The 14,700-nt window shown below is 66.2% G+C and overlaps 1 protein-coding gene across 2 annotated transcripts; it reads left to right on the top strand.

The window, feature by feature from the left end:
- The first annotated feature begins 224 nt into the window (after positions 1-224).
- Positions 225-12,704, top strand: AKAP8 (A-kinase anchoring protein 8). 2 transcript variants are annotated; one of them, XM_058292554.1, is made up of 14 exons: positions 225-330; positions 1,808-1,846; positions 2,959-2,991; positions 3,287-3,548; positions 3,721-4,198; positions 4,494-4,623; positions 4,799-4,845; positions 5,689-5,722; positions 7,300-7,387; positions 8,684-8,825; positions 9,032-9,125; positions 9,504-9,634; positions 10,583-10,678; positions 11,807-12,704. In XM_058292554.1, the coding sequence occupies exons 1-14, from the start codon at positions 312-314 to the stop codon at positions 12,383-12,385; spliced, it is 2,172 nt and encodes a 723-aa protein (XP_058148537.1). In that variant the 5' UTR covers positions 225-311; the 3' UTR covers positions 12,386-12,704. The 2 variants fall into 2 exon arrangements, with proteins under 2 accessions (XP_058148537.1, XP_058148536.1); XM_058292553.2 differs by having other exon boundaries at positions 4,796-4,845.
- The last annotated feature ends 1,996 nt before the right edge of the window (positions 12,705-14,700 follow it).

The raw sequence follows: 14,700 nt of genomic DNA, 5'->3' as shown, positions 1-14,700 counted from the left end.
CCGCCTCCGCCTGTCTGTGCGTCGGTGCGTCGGCTGGGCCGGGCGCGGGGCTGGGTGCGCCTGCGCGCCAGGCCTGCCTCGGGACGCGGCCGGCCACACCTCCCCGGGTGTTATTGACGCGTGTCCGGTTCAACCTGAGGCCGGATCGGGACCTCAGGGGGCGGGTCTTCCGCGCAAGAAGCCAATGAGAGTGCCCCGGCGCGATGACGCATGCTCATGCGCGCCCTGTAGCTGGCGGCGTGAAGGGCATCGAGCGCATGCGTGCAGGGGTACCCTAGGAAAAGGAGCTGCGGGCGGGCTGAGGAGAGGACATGGAGCAGGGCTACGGAGGTAGGTGGGTACCCGCGGCGCGGCGCTGGGGCCGGGCGCCGGGCGCTCGGAGGCCGCTTCCGTCGTCGCGGAGAGGGCCGGGGTCGGGGCCTAGCGCTCGAGCGCGGGACCGCGGCCCCAGCCGGCCGAGAGGCGGCCGGGCGCGCGCGCCGTTCATTGGGCCGCGCCGCCGCCGCTCCCGGGGCGCTGCGTGCGGATTGGCCGGCGCGCCGGGGGGGCGGGCTGGGCCGCCGGGGCCTCTCCCCCCAGCCCCGGCGCCCCCGGCGCCCGCGGTTCCGCCTTCGCCCGGGAGACGCCACAAAATGGCGGCGCGGGGCGGGGCCACGGCGAGGGCCCGGGCGGGGGTCCGGGCGGGGGTCGGCGGGCCGGGGGGCCCGGGGCGGAGCGGGGCTCGTGCGCCCACCGGGGGCCCCGCGCCTCGCGTCCGTCGCCCGCCTTCCCCGGGGCGGTCCTCGCTCTCCAGAGTTGGGAGAAGTTTTTCCCGCGCCGACTTCCCTTGAGCAGCGAGGCCCGGCCTTTGCGGCCGCCCTGAGTTCTCGAGCTTCCTCCCCTGAGGACGCGTGCGGTTCCGCGGCCCCTCGGGGCCACCCAGGTCCGGGCGCAGGCTCCAGCGTCTGCACCCGCGGCCGGGGGCGTCTCGAGCCAGCAGCTGATCCCCTGGACTGCGGTGCCTCGGCACCGCCGGGCCGAGCGCGGGCCCCGGCCACCTCTCGCGGCCGGTGGGCTGCGCGGGGACAGGACCCCTCCTCCTCCGCCCTCCTGGCGTCGGGGCGTGCAGGCTGCGGCCCCGGGCGCACCCCGGCCTCGTGACCCTGCTCTCAGCAGCCCCGAGTGCCGGCCCCTGGGGCTCGCTGAGCGTCGTGTTGTCGCGCGGGCGCTCGGCTCCTCTGGGAAGGGACGCCCGGATCCCTATTTGCTTCGTGAAAAGGAAGTAGGGAGGCAGGCGTGGGTGCTGGGCTCCTGAGAGGCATAAGTAAGAGCACAGTTCTTACTCTCTCGCCCAGCGGGATGGGAGGTGGGGGGGTCCCCAGGCAGAAGAGGGGCGGTCGGGTGGCTCGGCAGCAGGCCGGCGTCCCCAAGCTGTGCTGTCAGCCTCTAAGGAGGGTCGCGGTCCCAAATTTTCCAAACTCTCGGGCGTTCATCTCCGGTCCGTGTGCGCGGACTTTTGCACTCAAACGTTGGGTTGGTTGGGGTAGCCTCGTCCTGTGGCGTCCTCAGGTGTGGGTACTGATGTTGGGGAGGGGGAGAGTGGGGTCCTTGGCCAAAGCCCTGGCGGGTGTGGGGGGCAGAGCCGACTTCAGAGCCCCTTTGCTTTTCCTGCTTTGGCTTAGGCGGCTGGAGAGATGGTGACATCAGCCGGCGGTTGGGTGGGTGACTCTTGGGTGGGGGCAGAACACCCTGCCTGCGGGCTGCGGCCGGACCCTGGTGGGGAGGCTCCCGCAGAGCCCCCCTAACTCACTGCGTCTTCTGGTTCCAGGCTATGGGGCGTGGAGCGCGGGGCCCGCCAACACCCAGGGTAAGTGGGTCCTGCACGAGGGGGGAGCTGTGGGCCTGTCCCCATGCTTCCCTCCCCCACCCGAGGCCCCAGGGACGGTGGGGGGAGCCTGGGGAGGCTGAGGGTCCGCGCGGTGCGGCCAGTCTCTGCCCTGTGGGAAAGCAGCTGTGCTTAGGTAAAGAGAAGCACGAGGCTGCTTTTCGCCCGCTAAGTTAGCCAAGTTAAGGACACTGAGACTCTGAGTAGCTTATAATTTTTATACATTCTGAGATAGTCTTGGGGTTGTTTCTGTGGTAGTCTCTCTTGCAGTATTGTAAGTTAACAGTTAAGGGTTTGTTGGGAGACTTGTAGTATTAAGAACAGGGTTGCACAGGACTGCGTAGTTTGAGTTCCCTGTTTATTTCCACTATTAGTAGTTTGCTTTCCAGTGGTGTGTTTGGTAGAGTTGATGGGCTGATGACGTGTTAACCAAAGATTTGGGTTTTTTTGGGGGGGTTGGTGCTTTGTGTTAACACAGTTGTTAGCAGATCCGTGGGCTTTCACAGATGCGTAAAAGCCCACTTGTCACGTCACAATTCATGGGCCGTGAAATACTCCTCCGAGTGTGGTTTTTTCCACGGTCACTTGAAAATGCTGAAAGCTGCCTTAGCACGTGGGCTGTGCAGACAGGCACGGGGCCTCCTGCTACCCGCCCCCCCCACAAGATCACACCCGCTCCGCTTGTCTAAAGGACCAGCGTGAGCGCTGGCGGCAGGGCTGTTGGCGCTTTCCTCCTTCGGCACGTCTGCCCTCGGCAACGAGGGTCCCCTGGTCTTGAGTCCCTGGGACGAGGCCCTCCATCCGCCCAGGGCCCAGTGCCCGCCAGGCGCGCTTGGTGGCGGAGCTGGGGACCCGATTGCGTGAAATGGTGCTCCCCCGCAGGCAGGCCCTCCGGAGGGTCTGCGGGCTCCTTTGTGCCGCCCTGGCAGGAACCAGGCAGGCCTGGGGGAGAGGACTTGGCCCCACCGAGGGTTCTGCAGGAGCTGCTGCCCTGTGGGCCCTCGGGTGCCCCCCCCCGTGTGCCGTCTGGGTAGCCGTGGGCTGGGGGCCTCTGTCTGCGAACCAAACCCTTGCATGTTTTTGATTCCTCCAAGGTGCCTATGGGACTGGCGTGGCCAGCTGGCAAGGTAGGCCCTTGGGGACCCTTGGTGACTAGGAGGCAGCAGGCTGCGGGGTTCAGCCGGGAGGGGGTTGTGGATTTCCTGCGTCAGGCGGGGGGCGGAGGGGTGTCGGGGCAGGGGCGGCCTCCAGCGGAACCTGGGGCTGTGCCGTGGGAGCAGCGTCCCTGGGGTCTGGCCCCAAGAGAAGGCACCCACCCTCCCAGCTGCTCCCTGGTCCTGTGGCTCTCGGCCCTCCTTCCCGGCGTGCCCCGCCCGGGGCTGGACCCCTGGCCGCCGGCTGATTCGGCCCCCCTCTTGCCAGGCTACGAGAACTACAGCTATTATGGCTCCCAGAACCCTGGCGTCCCCACGGGAGCCACCTATGGCTACGGCCCGGCCTCCTGGGAGGCCAAGGCCAGTGACGGCGGCCTGGGGGGCGGCCCTGCTGCGCACGTGGCCTCCTACGGCCCGGAGGCGGGCGCCGACAGCTCCGACTCCCTCATCGCCAAGATCAACCAGCGCCTAGACATGCTCTCCAAGGAAGGCAGCCGCGGCGGCGGGGAGGGCGTGCAGGACCGCGACAGGTGACTGGGCCTTGCGGCTGGGGGGGCAGCGCTGTGGCCCGACGTGCTGGGTCTCCTCGCCGGGCCCCTGAGGCCTTGTTCCCGGGGCGCAGCCCGTGCGCAGCGGGCAGGGGCACGTCCTGGGACAGCCGGGTGGCCCTGAACCCCTCCGACCGCTCCCGCTTGCCCGCAGCTCCTTCCGCTTCCAGCCGTACGAGTCCTACGACTCGCGGGCCTGCCTGCCGGACCACAACCCCTACCGCTCGGGCTACGGCTATGACTACGACTACGGCTCCGGCCGCGACGGCGGCTTCGGCTCCCAGTACGGCGACTGCCGGGACCTGGGCCGCGAGCGCGGAGCCCTCGATGGCTTCGCCCGGGGCCGCGGCCAGGGCCAGGGCCGCTTCCAGGACCGCGGCAGCCCCGGCAGCTTCCTGCGCGGGGACCCCTTCCTGCCGCCAGCGGGCTCGGAGCCCCTGCAGGCCCCCTGGAGCGAGCTCAACTACGCGGGCGGGCGGGGCCTGGCCGGGCCCTCGCAAAGCAGGCCGCCGCCGCCCCTCTTCCCCCAGCCCCCGGCCCCTGACTACACGGCTGGCATGCCCGGCGCCGGCGGCTTCGACGGCCCCGGCCCCTACGGGTTCGGCCGCGCCCAGGCCCGGATGAAGGACCGGGTAAGCCCCGCGGAGCTCCCCTTCGCTTTGCCTTTACGCCGAGGTGGAGGCGGAGGCCTGTGCCGGAGAACTCCTTGGGCTCGGCGCGCTGTCCCATCCCCGGGGGATAATTGACGGAGGTGCGGCCCCCTCTCGCGGCCCGGCAGCCACTCCCCTTTGCCGCCCCGCCATCCCCGGGCCTTGGGTGCTTGGCCTGTCCCTGCCCTCCGTCTGAGGACACCGCTCTCCTCTGCGCTGCCCGTTTCCTCCGTGCGCCCTCCCTGGTTACCGCATCTGGACGTGCTTGTGTTTGCAGCCCCGGAGGAGGGGCTTCGACCGCTGGGGACCAGACGGTATGGGCAGGAAGCGGAGGCCGCTGCTGGCGTACGAGGAGCCAGACGCCAAGCAGGCCCGGCTCGACAGCGAGGGAGACCTGTCGGACAACGGTAGGCTCCCAGGGGCCCGGGGAGGGGGAGCCGGCGCGGCCCAGGCTCTCCCTGCCCTGCCCACGAGGCGGCGCACAGGACAGACGGCCGCTGCCACACTGGGCCGCAAGCCCGGGAGGCCAAGACCCAGGCGTGCGCTGCCCCGTGACTCGGCCTGCTCCTTTTCACCCAGCAGACGACGCCGCAGGGGACTTCCGGTCGACAGACGAAGACTTCCGGGCTGTAAGTCCTCTCCTCTGTCTCGCTGTCTCCAGGGTGGGCCGGCCTTGTCGCTCTGGTGTGCTCCTCGGAGGCAGGGACCGGACCTCAGGAACCGATGACTCAGCTGTGGTCACCTCCAGATTTCAGCCCGCAGCGGGCGCCAACTTCCCGCAGCCCTGCTGCCCCCCGGCCGGCCGCTGCCTCCTGCAGGCCTGAGCTAGCAAGAGCGCCGCCCGGGCCTTGCTGGGGGCGGATGGGGCGAGGAGCGAGGCCGAGCCGAGCCTTCAGCCTCCCTGGGTTTAGCCTGTCTCAGTCTGGAATCCGGTGGATCTTATGTTTCCTCCTGGAAAGCTGATGTTGTGTTTTTGTTTTGAAGTAATTTTTAAGTTAAAAGATTGTTGCAAACATGGTAGGAATTCTTTAGAGAGCTCCAGTGTGCCCCACAGCCCCCGCTCGCCACCTGGGTTTTCTGCTCGTCGAGCCACTTGTTTAGGCCTGAGCATCCAGGGTCCTGGCAGCGCGGTTGTGGGCAGTGGGGAGCCCGGTGCCGCCGGCCTCTCTGGGCAGAGCTCCAGAACCCGGCTCCTGCCAGCCAGGCTCCTCTGAGGGGCCTCTGGGTTTGGCAGCACCAGCCGCAGACCTGTGCTGTGTGCGCTCGCCCGGGGCTGTTCGTAGTGTTTCTAAAAGGAGCTGACCGAGGTTCCGGAACGCCGGGGCCCGAGCTCGGCCTGGCCTGCGCGGTTCTCCCCGTGGCCCCCAGGTCTGCCTCGAGCCCAGTGGTGGTTTCCTGGAGGGGAGCGGGCCGGGGGGGCAGCGCTCTGGAAGCGTCCCGCGCTCAGCTGCCTCTGGGGGCCTCTCTTTCAGGACGACGAGCCGTGCGACTCCGGGCAGCAGAGAGGTAGGTGCTGCTAGCCCCATCCCGCCCCCTCGTCCGCACGCACGCCTGCTCCCCTGGGCCAGGCTCCCGCGTGGGCCCTGGGCCTCTCTGTCTGGGCGCTGGCGGCCGGGCCGCAGGTGCTCCCGAGCTTTGGGGTAGCGCTCGCTGCCGCGGTTCTGTCCGCCTGCCCTGCACAGCTGCTGGGGAAGGGCGGCCCATCTCTGGGCGTCTGCAGTGGCTTGTGGTAGCACGAGGGGGGCTTCTCAGAAACGCGGGCCAGGAGGCCTTCTCTCCCCGTCCTCATGGTCCCTGAGCCGTCTTCCTCCGGCCGTCCAGTGCCCTCAGTGGCCAGCCGGCCGGGACCGAGCGCTCAGCCTCTGCAGGGGGTGCCGGCGCCTGCTGTGGAAGCCGCTGCCCGTCCCGGGCCCTCAGGGAGACCTGCCAGGAACCCTTCTCCTCCCGGGGCAGAGGGAGCCTCAGCTCAGCAGGTCTCAGTCCCGACGCAGGAGATCCGCGTCCATGGCGAGGGCAGACCGGGGTCCGGCCGCGCAGGGACGTGCAGAAGCAGCCCGAGTGGGTGCCCCCGGCTCGCCCCAGCCCAGCGCCCGCCGCAGGCCGGCCCCCCTCGCTCGCGGCGCGTGTGCGGAACCTGCCGAGGACCCCTTCTTGTCTTGAGGCCCAGCTGACCCCCAGGCCCTCCCACCCCGGCTCTCGGCGCGGGCGGGGCAGCCGCTCAGCAAAGGTGACGTGTCTGTTGTGCGCAGGTCCTGCTGCCTCCCCGGGATGACTTTGCTCTTAGCGGCAGTCATAGTTTCAGGCAGTGGCCTCTTGCCAAAAACCCCACCCGCCCTCTTGAGAGGCTTCTGAGCAGCGCACGCCGTCGCCATCTTCGTGGGACAGTCTCGGGACTGGCATCAGGGGTAGGGGTTCCTGCTCAGACGCTTCTCGGCCCCGTTTCCAGCGCCCCGCCGGGCTCCGAGCTGCGGCGCCCTGGCCTGGCCTCCTGCGCCGGCCCAGGGGCGGACGGGAGGACCTCTCGGTCTCGTCCCACTCTTGTTTCTAGGCTCGCTCTCCCCCAGCCCTGGGGAAGCCGTAGGGCGACAGCGCTTGTGAGCGGAAGTCAAGGTCGGGCCCGCAGGGAGCGTCAGACCTGCTGAGGCCCTAGCGCAGGACGAGGCCGCCGGGGGGGCCGAGGAGCCCGCCGCGAGGTGGGACGGAGGGCGGTCGAGCAGCGCGTGCTGTTTTCCGAGGCCTGCCAGCTGCCACCGCGCCGCAGAGAACTGGCGCATGCGTGTGTCTCTCCTTGAGACCCTTGGGAAGCAGTGGTGCCGGAGCGTTAGTTGGCACGGCAGGCTGGGAAGGACAGAGCAGGTGGACCGCAGAGCGAGGCAGGCGGGCAGGGCTGTGCCCCTGGCCCGGCCGGGCCTTCCCAGGCCGCGGGGGTGAGTTGCCCCCCCTGGGAGCTCCTGAGGACGTCTCCTCCAAGGCCCGCTCCCTCTGGGGGCCTATGGAAGGCCCCCGGGGTCTTGGGGGCGTCCCGTCCGGTGGCCCTGCTCTCGTCTCTTGGGGCGTCTCGAGCAGCTCTTCTTTTATTCCAGGAGACAGGGACGACGAGGATGAGGACGCGAAGAAAAGGAGGGAGAAGCAGAGGAGGAGAGACAGGACGCGGGACCGGGCGGCCGACAGGTGAGGGCAGGTGGGGGGCCAGGGCCCGATGGCTGCGGGAACCTGCCCGCCTTCCTGGGAAGCCCTGGGTCAGGTGGGGGGTGACGAGGCACTGGGAGCACACGGGCAGTGCAGGAGAGGCGGTCGGCAGCAGCCCCCTGCTCTGCACGCAGGGAGGAGGTGGGGGCGGCCCAGCCCAGCTGCCCGTCCCCATCCACCGTAGCCGCGCTGCTGGCCTCGCCCTCCAGCAGGCCCGTGGGGAGTCCCTGTCCGCGGCCAGGCGTCCGGAGAGCCAGTGTGGCGGCGCTTTGGGGTGTCTGGGGGTGGCTGGGTCCTGTCAGTCCAGGGTGGCGTGGTAGGTCCTGCAGTCGAGAGTGTGTGTGCAAATAGGAGCGCAGGGCTTCAGGCTGGGCCACCCGGGCCCTCGCTGCTCCCCCCAGTGTCCACCCAGGCTGGCCCTGAGGCCTGAGCAGGGCACTGTGCTTGCTGTGGCACCAAGCCAGAGCGCCGGCTGTGGAGGCCGGGAGGCCCGGCCCAGCTTCCAAGTGTTAGAGGCTCCTGCAGTCCTGGTTTTTAAACCGCCGAAGGGGGTTCGGGAACCTAGGTTTGTTTCCAGGGTCGTGGAAGACCAAGGTGACCTCTTTTGGCCGCGGGTCTCGGGTTTGTGGGAGTTGTCACCGTGTGTGAGACGCAGCAAGCGGCTCTGCACGCTGGCAGTCAGCCTTGGCTTCCCAGCAACTGTGCGGGCGCGGCCTGGGAGAGTAGCTACGTCTCTTCGTCGGGAGTCTGCAAAAGCCGTAGCCTTGCATGGTGTCTGTCGAGCAGAGATGGGAAGGCGGAAGCTGGGAGCTGGCCGAGCTCGGGGCCGGTGGTCGATCCTGGGGTTGGCAGCGCTGGGGCTGCTCGCCAGCGAGGAGGTCCCCGGGCCCACCATCCTCCGTCTGACGTGACGTCTCTGTGTTTACTCTTACAGTAGGAAACGTAGAGGGTGTAGATTACGTGAGCTCAGGGTTGTCCGAGGTGTTTGTTTCTCTTGGGCATTAAATGGGGTTGCCCCGTGTTGTCTCAGAACTTGCAGGATCGCAGGACTTCTAGGCTGGTGCTTCAGGGAGTCCCGAGTCCTGCTCGATAGCCATCTCCTTGGGTGTCCTCCTATGGCCCTCGGGTCAAAGACAGAGCATTACGTTGCTCTTGAGGTGCCACGTGGACGTGAGACGCCCGCGGTCCTGCTGGGAAGAGGCTGTCCTGCTCCCTTCTGGCTCTGGCCAGAGACAAACTGAGCCCCCCATGCCGCTTCTCTCTGCTTTCCTCCTGCAGGATTCAGTTTGCCTGTTCTGTGTGCAAGTTCCGGAGCTTTGAGGACGAAGAGATCCAGAAGCACTTGCAGAGCAAGTTTCACAAAGAGACGCTGCGGTTCATCAGCACCAAGCTGCCCGACAAGACGGTGGAGTTCCTGCAGGTACAGGGGCGGGAAGGGACCTGGAGGCCCCAGCCCAGGTGAGGGTCCTTGTGTCCGAGCTCCCCGTCAGCGGGGCCAGCGGGCCCTGCCACCGCCCCTGGTCCCCACGGCTCTGCCTGTGGAGCTGCTCCGGGTGCTGCCCGTCCTGCGGGGGCAGCCGGGCCGCCCTGCCCCGCCTCATGGGTGCTGTCTGCCAACTTCTGTAGGAATACATTGTCAACAGGAATAAGAAGATCGAGAAGCGGCGCCAAGAGCTGATGGAGAAGGAAAGCGCAAAACCAAAGCCAGATCCTTTCAAAGGTGGGTTGTCTCGGGTGGCTCTTAAGGCAGCGCATGTGACTTGTGCAAAGGGTTCACCAGGCTGCTGGGCACGCGAGGCCGAGACAGCCTGGGGGCAGTTCTTAGCAGATGGGGCAAAGGCTCGGAGCACGGCTGCGGAGCTCCCGGCCTCTCCGTGTGCTCGGTAACTGACATTTCCCCACGTGGTAAGCAACGAAAGGGTCAGAACACGTGCAATACCGAGTTCTTGGTGTCTCATGGCCTGTTCTGACCCCTGTACACATGCACACACGAGCACACGCTCGCGCGGGCATCAGGCTGAGCCTGCCAGAGCCTGCACGGGTGGAGGAAAGCGCCGAGCCGTGCTCGCCGCCCCCAGCGTGCGCGTTTGGCCCGCAGGGATCGGCCAGGAGCACTTCTTCAAGAGGATCGAGGCCGCGCACTGCCTGGCCTGCGACATGCTGATCCCAGCCCAGCACCAGCTCCTGCAGCGGCACCTCCACTCGGCCGACCACAACCACAACCGCCGGGTGAGGCCCCGGGAGCCGCAGCCCGCTCCGCCCGACACGCCAGCCCTCGGGGCTGGCTGCTTGTTCTGGGGCCCCCGTTCCAGCGCATCTATCGCGCCCTCGGGGGGAGTGGCCCGTTAAAAGTTTAAGAACTTGTCTGGAATCGAGTAGAGGAGCTGAACCCGCTCTAGTATGAGGCTGTGCCTGGGAGCCTCGCGGGTGAATTCCCCGCTTGGTGACAGCAGGGCTGCCTGGGCGTTGCGGGGCGGCTCTGTTCCTTGCCGGCTGACGGCTCCCGCGCTTAGCGCAGGCTGCTCGCAGGCTCTGCCTGGGCAGGGCCTGGGCGGCGCCAACGGGCTGCGCGCCTGGAGGTCTCAGTCCAGTGACGCGACTCTGCCGCGGGCAGGGTGGGGGGCTTGCTTGAGGGTCTCGGTTTGGCTGGCCCCTCGCCTTCAGTGTGTCACTGGGGGCTCTGGTACCTGCCCGCCCACCTCACAGTGTGTGGAAGAGCCGCCAGAAGCACCCCACAGGACGGTGCCCCGAGGCCTCGTGCTCGGACATTGGCCCTTAGGACCCAGCTCCTCCCCAGGAGGACGTGACTGTCGTCCTCCTCACGTCCACCTGTCGGATCCCGAGGAGGCCGGAGAGCTTGCCGTCCCCTCTTCCTCTCTGCTTTTGTTTTTATTAAGTCCTTTTTCTGGCTCGCTTGTGCGTGCGTGTGTCCGTCTTCCCAGGTTGTCAGGCTTTGGCACGTTTTTCAGGTTGTCTTGAAGGGAGGCTTTGACAGGAAGGGAGAGTTCCAGGGCCGCTCCTCCTCTCCACCCATTCTTGGGGGCTGGCGGATCGAGACAGGCGCAGCCGTCTCGCGGCTTGGGGCTGCCCTTGGCGCAGTTGGACGGGGCGTGCCAGTTGATTCTCCAGCCTCGTGGTGCCGTTTTAAGAGAAGTCTGTGTTTGGTTCCCTTTGCAGCTGGCCGCTGAGCAGTTCAAGAAAACGAGTCTCCACGTGGCCAAGAGCGTTTTGAACAACAGGCATATAGTGAAGATGCTGGAGAAGTACCTCAAGGTTCGTGCTCGGAGTCGAAGGGGTGGGTCACGTTTAAACTGAGGCGTAGCTCTCGGGGTAGAATGGCACCTCTGGCACGGTATTCGGCATTTCTGAGTCTTGAAGGATCAAAGGAACGGTGAGGGCTGGGAAGGTGAGCGCCAGGGATTTCCTGAGTTGGCTCCGTGCTCTCTCGGGAAAGCTCGGGACGAGGTAGCCATGTGCGGCGAGTCTGACCAGTGAAAAACCCTCGTCAGTCAGAGGCTCTGGAGAAAACCCCAGGGGTGCTGATCGCACAGGAGGGGGGCTAAGGAGATTTCTCCTTCAGAGCCATCTGACAGTGAGGCGGGAGTGGAAGGGGGGTGCCGGGTCCTGGCGGCGGGAGGAACCCTGGTGCTGGGTGGTGCGAATGCACCCTGGGAGCCGGCAGAGGACAGCCCAGCTTGCTGAAGGCTCTTCCCCGGGACGTCAGTGCCAGGGAAGCTGCTACGCTCAGCCCGCGGCCTGGCGTCAGCACCCAGGCCCCCGCCTTGGATGTTCAGCGCTTCCGTGTTTGATGATTGTCCATCGAAGGCGCAGCGTCAAAGCAAGTTGAGAACTGTGATTCATCAGTAATTTCTCAGTCCCCTTGTAGCTTAAAAACAAGCCTCCGGGGGCGAGGCTTACGTGTAAGCGTCAGGTCTCTAAGCACATTTCCTCGCCTGCTGGCGGCCATGTTTCCTTGCTCTCCGCGAGGCAGAGGCCGTTTTGGCATGCGCCTTCGAGAACTGGGGCTTGTGGTGACCTGGGGTTAAGCCAGCTGCGGGGCTTAGTGGCTGTGTGGCCTGGGCAGGTCCCTGGGGTCTGAGCCTCAGCTCCTTTCTCTGAAGTGGGGTGACCGCGTGTCAGGGCTGCGGAGGAAACGGGAATGTGTACGTGCTGGGACTTTCTTGGGTGGGGTGTTTGTTGGTTTTGTGTCTAAACCTGGGCTAAGGTCTTCTGCCTCTTTTTGAGCTGAAGTAAAAAGCGCAGAAGTGTCCTGGTGACACTTTTCTGCAAGTCGATCCTGCCCTTCAAAGACACACACGCCCGGGCCAGCGGCCTGCCTGGGCCGGGGCTCGCCTGGGTGCTCGGCAGCCGTCGGCGACCGCGCTTCCTCCCCCTGTCCAGGGCGAGGACCCTTTCACCAGCGAGGCCGCCGAAGCCGATGGGGACGACGCCTTAGGAGGCGACGAGAAGGAGGAGACCCCGGAAGAGGTGGCCGCAGAGGTCTTGGCTGAGCTGATCACGGCCGCCGTGCAGGCCGTGGACGGGCAGGGAGCGCCGGCGCCAGAGAGCAGCGTGGGTGAGGCGCCTGCCCAGGGGGGCGGCCCCGACCCCGCGGAGCCGCCGGCAGAGGAGACGACCTGCGGAACGGCGTCAGAGCCGGGCGACACTGACGCGGGGGCCGGGGGCCAGGTCTCCGGGGGCAAAGGCACTGGGGCCGGAGGTGAAGGCGCGGAGGCCCCAGCAGTGGAAGCCAGCGGCCTCGAGATGGGGGCCGGCGGCGAAGGTGCAGGTGCTGGGGCCCAAGGGACCGAGGCCGGGGGTGAGGGCGGAGGCGCAGAGGGCCCAGCCGCGGAGGCCGATGGTTCCCAAGTGGTCGTGGCTCCCACCGGGGCTGCCACGGAGGCCGAGGCAGAACAGACTGAGGCCGAGCCCCGAGACGCCCCCCCCGGAATGACGCCCGTCGCCGCGTCTCTGGAGTAACGCTTTGCGCTCGTTTCTTGCCAGCAGGCCTGGGGTGTGCTGCTGGACTTGCTGTGAACTTGTCTCGGGAAAGGGGCCCGTGGCACAGGCAATGCCCCCTGCCACCTCGGCCGCACAGGCTGTGTGTCCCCCAGGGCCGGGCCGTCCGTCCGTCCGTCCTGCTGTAGGAATCGTCCGCTGGGTGGCTGGGCTGGGGTAGGGCTCCACTTGTGACACAGCCGCCGGCTGGACGCCTTGTTCTTTCCTTAAGTTTCTTGTCTGGGAGCAGCTCGCTGCTGGGAATGTATCTTGCTTTATAAAGGACTTTTTCTTCCTCTGAGGTTTCCAGAACTTGCTTTGGCTTCGGTTTGTAATCTCTCCTTTCTGCGCCCCCCTGCGCGAGGCGCCCCGCCTGGCGTGCGGGGCCTGGGGGTCCGCCACTGCCGTGAGCCCTCCGAGGCCCGCCGGCGCGGCGCCCCACCTGCTCCTGGAGACGCTGCTGGCGGTGGACACGGCCACCTTCCTGTTTCCAGTCCTCAGTGAACCACCTTCACCACCTCACCTCATCCGGGTTCCGCTTGGTCGTGATTCACTTTTTTCCTTCAGATTGAATAACTTAAACGTGTTTACAGAGAAAATCTACGTCCCTACCATAAATGGGAAATCGGTAACAAATGCTGTAGGTAGAAGCTCTCAGTGGAAAGTGAACCGCAGTGACATGCAATGTCCCCTCCCATCAGCGCTTTCCTCTGAAAGTTTGAGTGGAAAAGGGAGAGTGGTAGGTGCTAGCAGCCACACGGGCTTCCGGAGGCTGCCTCGCTCCGGAAATGATCTTGCTGTGTCTGTAAGTCCACGTTGTGTATTTTGGAGCACCGGCCAGTGGTAAATTGTTACACGAGGCACCGATTCCGTGGGCATCTGTGCCCCAGGTGTCGACGCACCATCAGAATGCCAGAACCAGGCCCTGCCCTCAAGGTGCCTCGTTGGAGCCGAGATGAACACGGGAACAAATCAACAGAAACGGAAAGTGAAACAGGACGGCGGCCCCGACCCTTTCCTGCGCCTCACTCCCTCGTGCTGCAGGGACGTGGCTGTGTCGCGGGCCAAGCCCGTCCCCCTTGGGCGGGCGGCGCTGACGGCTTTGGGCACCAGTGGGTTGAGACAGGAGGAGACTGAAACTGACAACTCGAGTCCCTCATCCGGTCCACTTAGATTCCCAGGAGGCGCTTCCCTCGTTGAATACAATCGCTGTATTTCTGTTGTTAGGTTAAATGAAACCCTCCTTCCCCAAGCCGGAGAACAAGCACTTGGGCTGGACAAATGGCAACTCCCTCCGAGCTGGGGGAAAGGGCGGGTTCGTTTGGGCTTCCTCGTGTAAGGGCAGGAGCCAGTCAGTCAATGCCCCGCAGGTGTCCTGAGGTCAAGGACCTAGGGACAGGGCCACACGTCAGGTGGCAGGCCCCCGAGTAAACGCGCAGCCGTGAGCGCCCCACGGCCCAGCCTCTCCCTGTATCCCCGTTTGAACACAGCTGAAAGGAGTTTGGCAAGCCTCGCTCCTGCTCCCATCAAGTGGCCAGTCTCGGGACCAGCAGCCTCGTTTTGAGGACCTGTGTGGCTCATTTGGTTTTGCTTAGGGACATACTGAGGGTTGAACCCAGGACCTGCTACACGAGAAGCAAGTGCTCAGTCACTGAGCTACTCCCGCTCTGCTCTGCTGGATTTTTATGAAATTCGTGGTTCCTGGAAGTTACAGCACAGTGAGCAATGACTGCAGGTTACTGACAAGCCCTCAGCTTGGGGAGGGCCCGAGGCCATGGGAGGTGCCACGGAGGTGTGGTCGGTGGGCTCACAATGGCACAGAAGAGCTTTGGAAGCGCCTCTGGGGATTTCCTTTTTCCCTCCCGCTGCCAGGAGGGCCCAGTAAGAACATGGCTGTGGCCTTGCATGGCCTCGATGCTGAAGGCAGGCTCACTGGCCTGGGGGCCGTCGAGCCCCTCTTTGAGGCAAGGACCGAGGCCTGGGAGTGACGGGTGTTCTGCACAGATGCCTGTTCTGGCCAGCTCCTCACAGCAGTCAGCTGCGTGGGTGCTTGGCATGGGCGAGAGAGGCGACCCACTGGAGGGGGGGAATGGTGGGTAGGGACCTGCCACCCCTCTGGCTCCCACAGTGGCTCTCGGCTGCCCTGGAGCCCTCGAGTAAGAGGCGGGTCCCGTCCACCAGCTGCTCCCAGCCCCGCGGCGCCCAGGGTGCGTCTGCTCGGGTGTGGGCGGTGGCTACCCCCACGGGGTTTTTACACACTCAGAGGAACTGATAGACCACACGCTTGCCCCCGGATA

This window comes from Dasypus novemcinctus, unplaced genomic scaffold (assembly GCF_030445035.2).
Source record: "Dasypus novemcinctus isolate mDasNov1 unplaced genomic scaffold, mDasNov1.1.hap2 scaffold_124, whole genome shotgun sequence".
Classification (NCBI taxonomy): domain Eukaryota; kingdom Metazoa; phylum Chordata; class Mammalia; order Cingulata; family Dasypodidae; genus Dasypus; species Dasypus novemcinctus.
This window is presented reverse-complemented; position numbering and strand designations above follow the sequence as displayed.

Bases quoted from the DNA above. Each gene is read 5' to 3' on its own strand.
- AKAP8 (XM_058292553.2), top strand. The intron at 3,549-3,720 runs GTGACTGGGCCT...GCTTGCCCGCAG, and splicing joins GGCGTGCAGGACCGCGACAG to CTCCTTCCGCTTCCAGCCGT. The intron at 7,388-8,683 runs GTGAGGGCAGGT...TTCCTCCTGCAG, and splicing joins CGGGACCGGGCGGCCGACAG to GATTCAGTTTGCCTGTTCTG.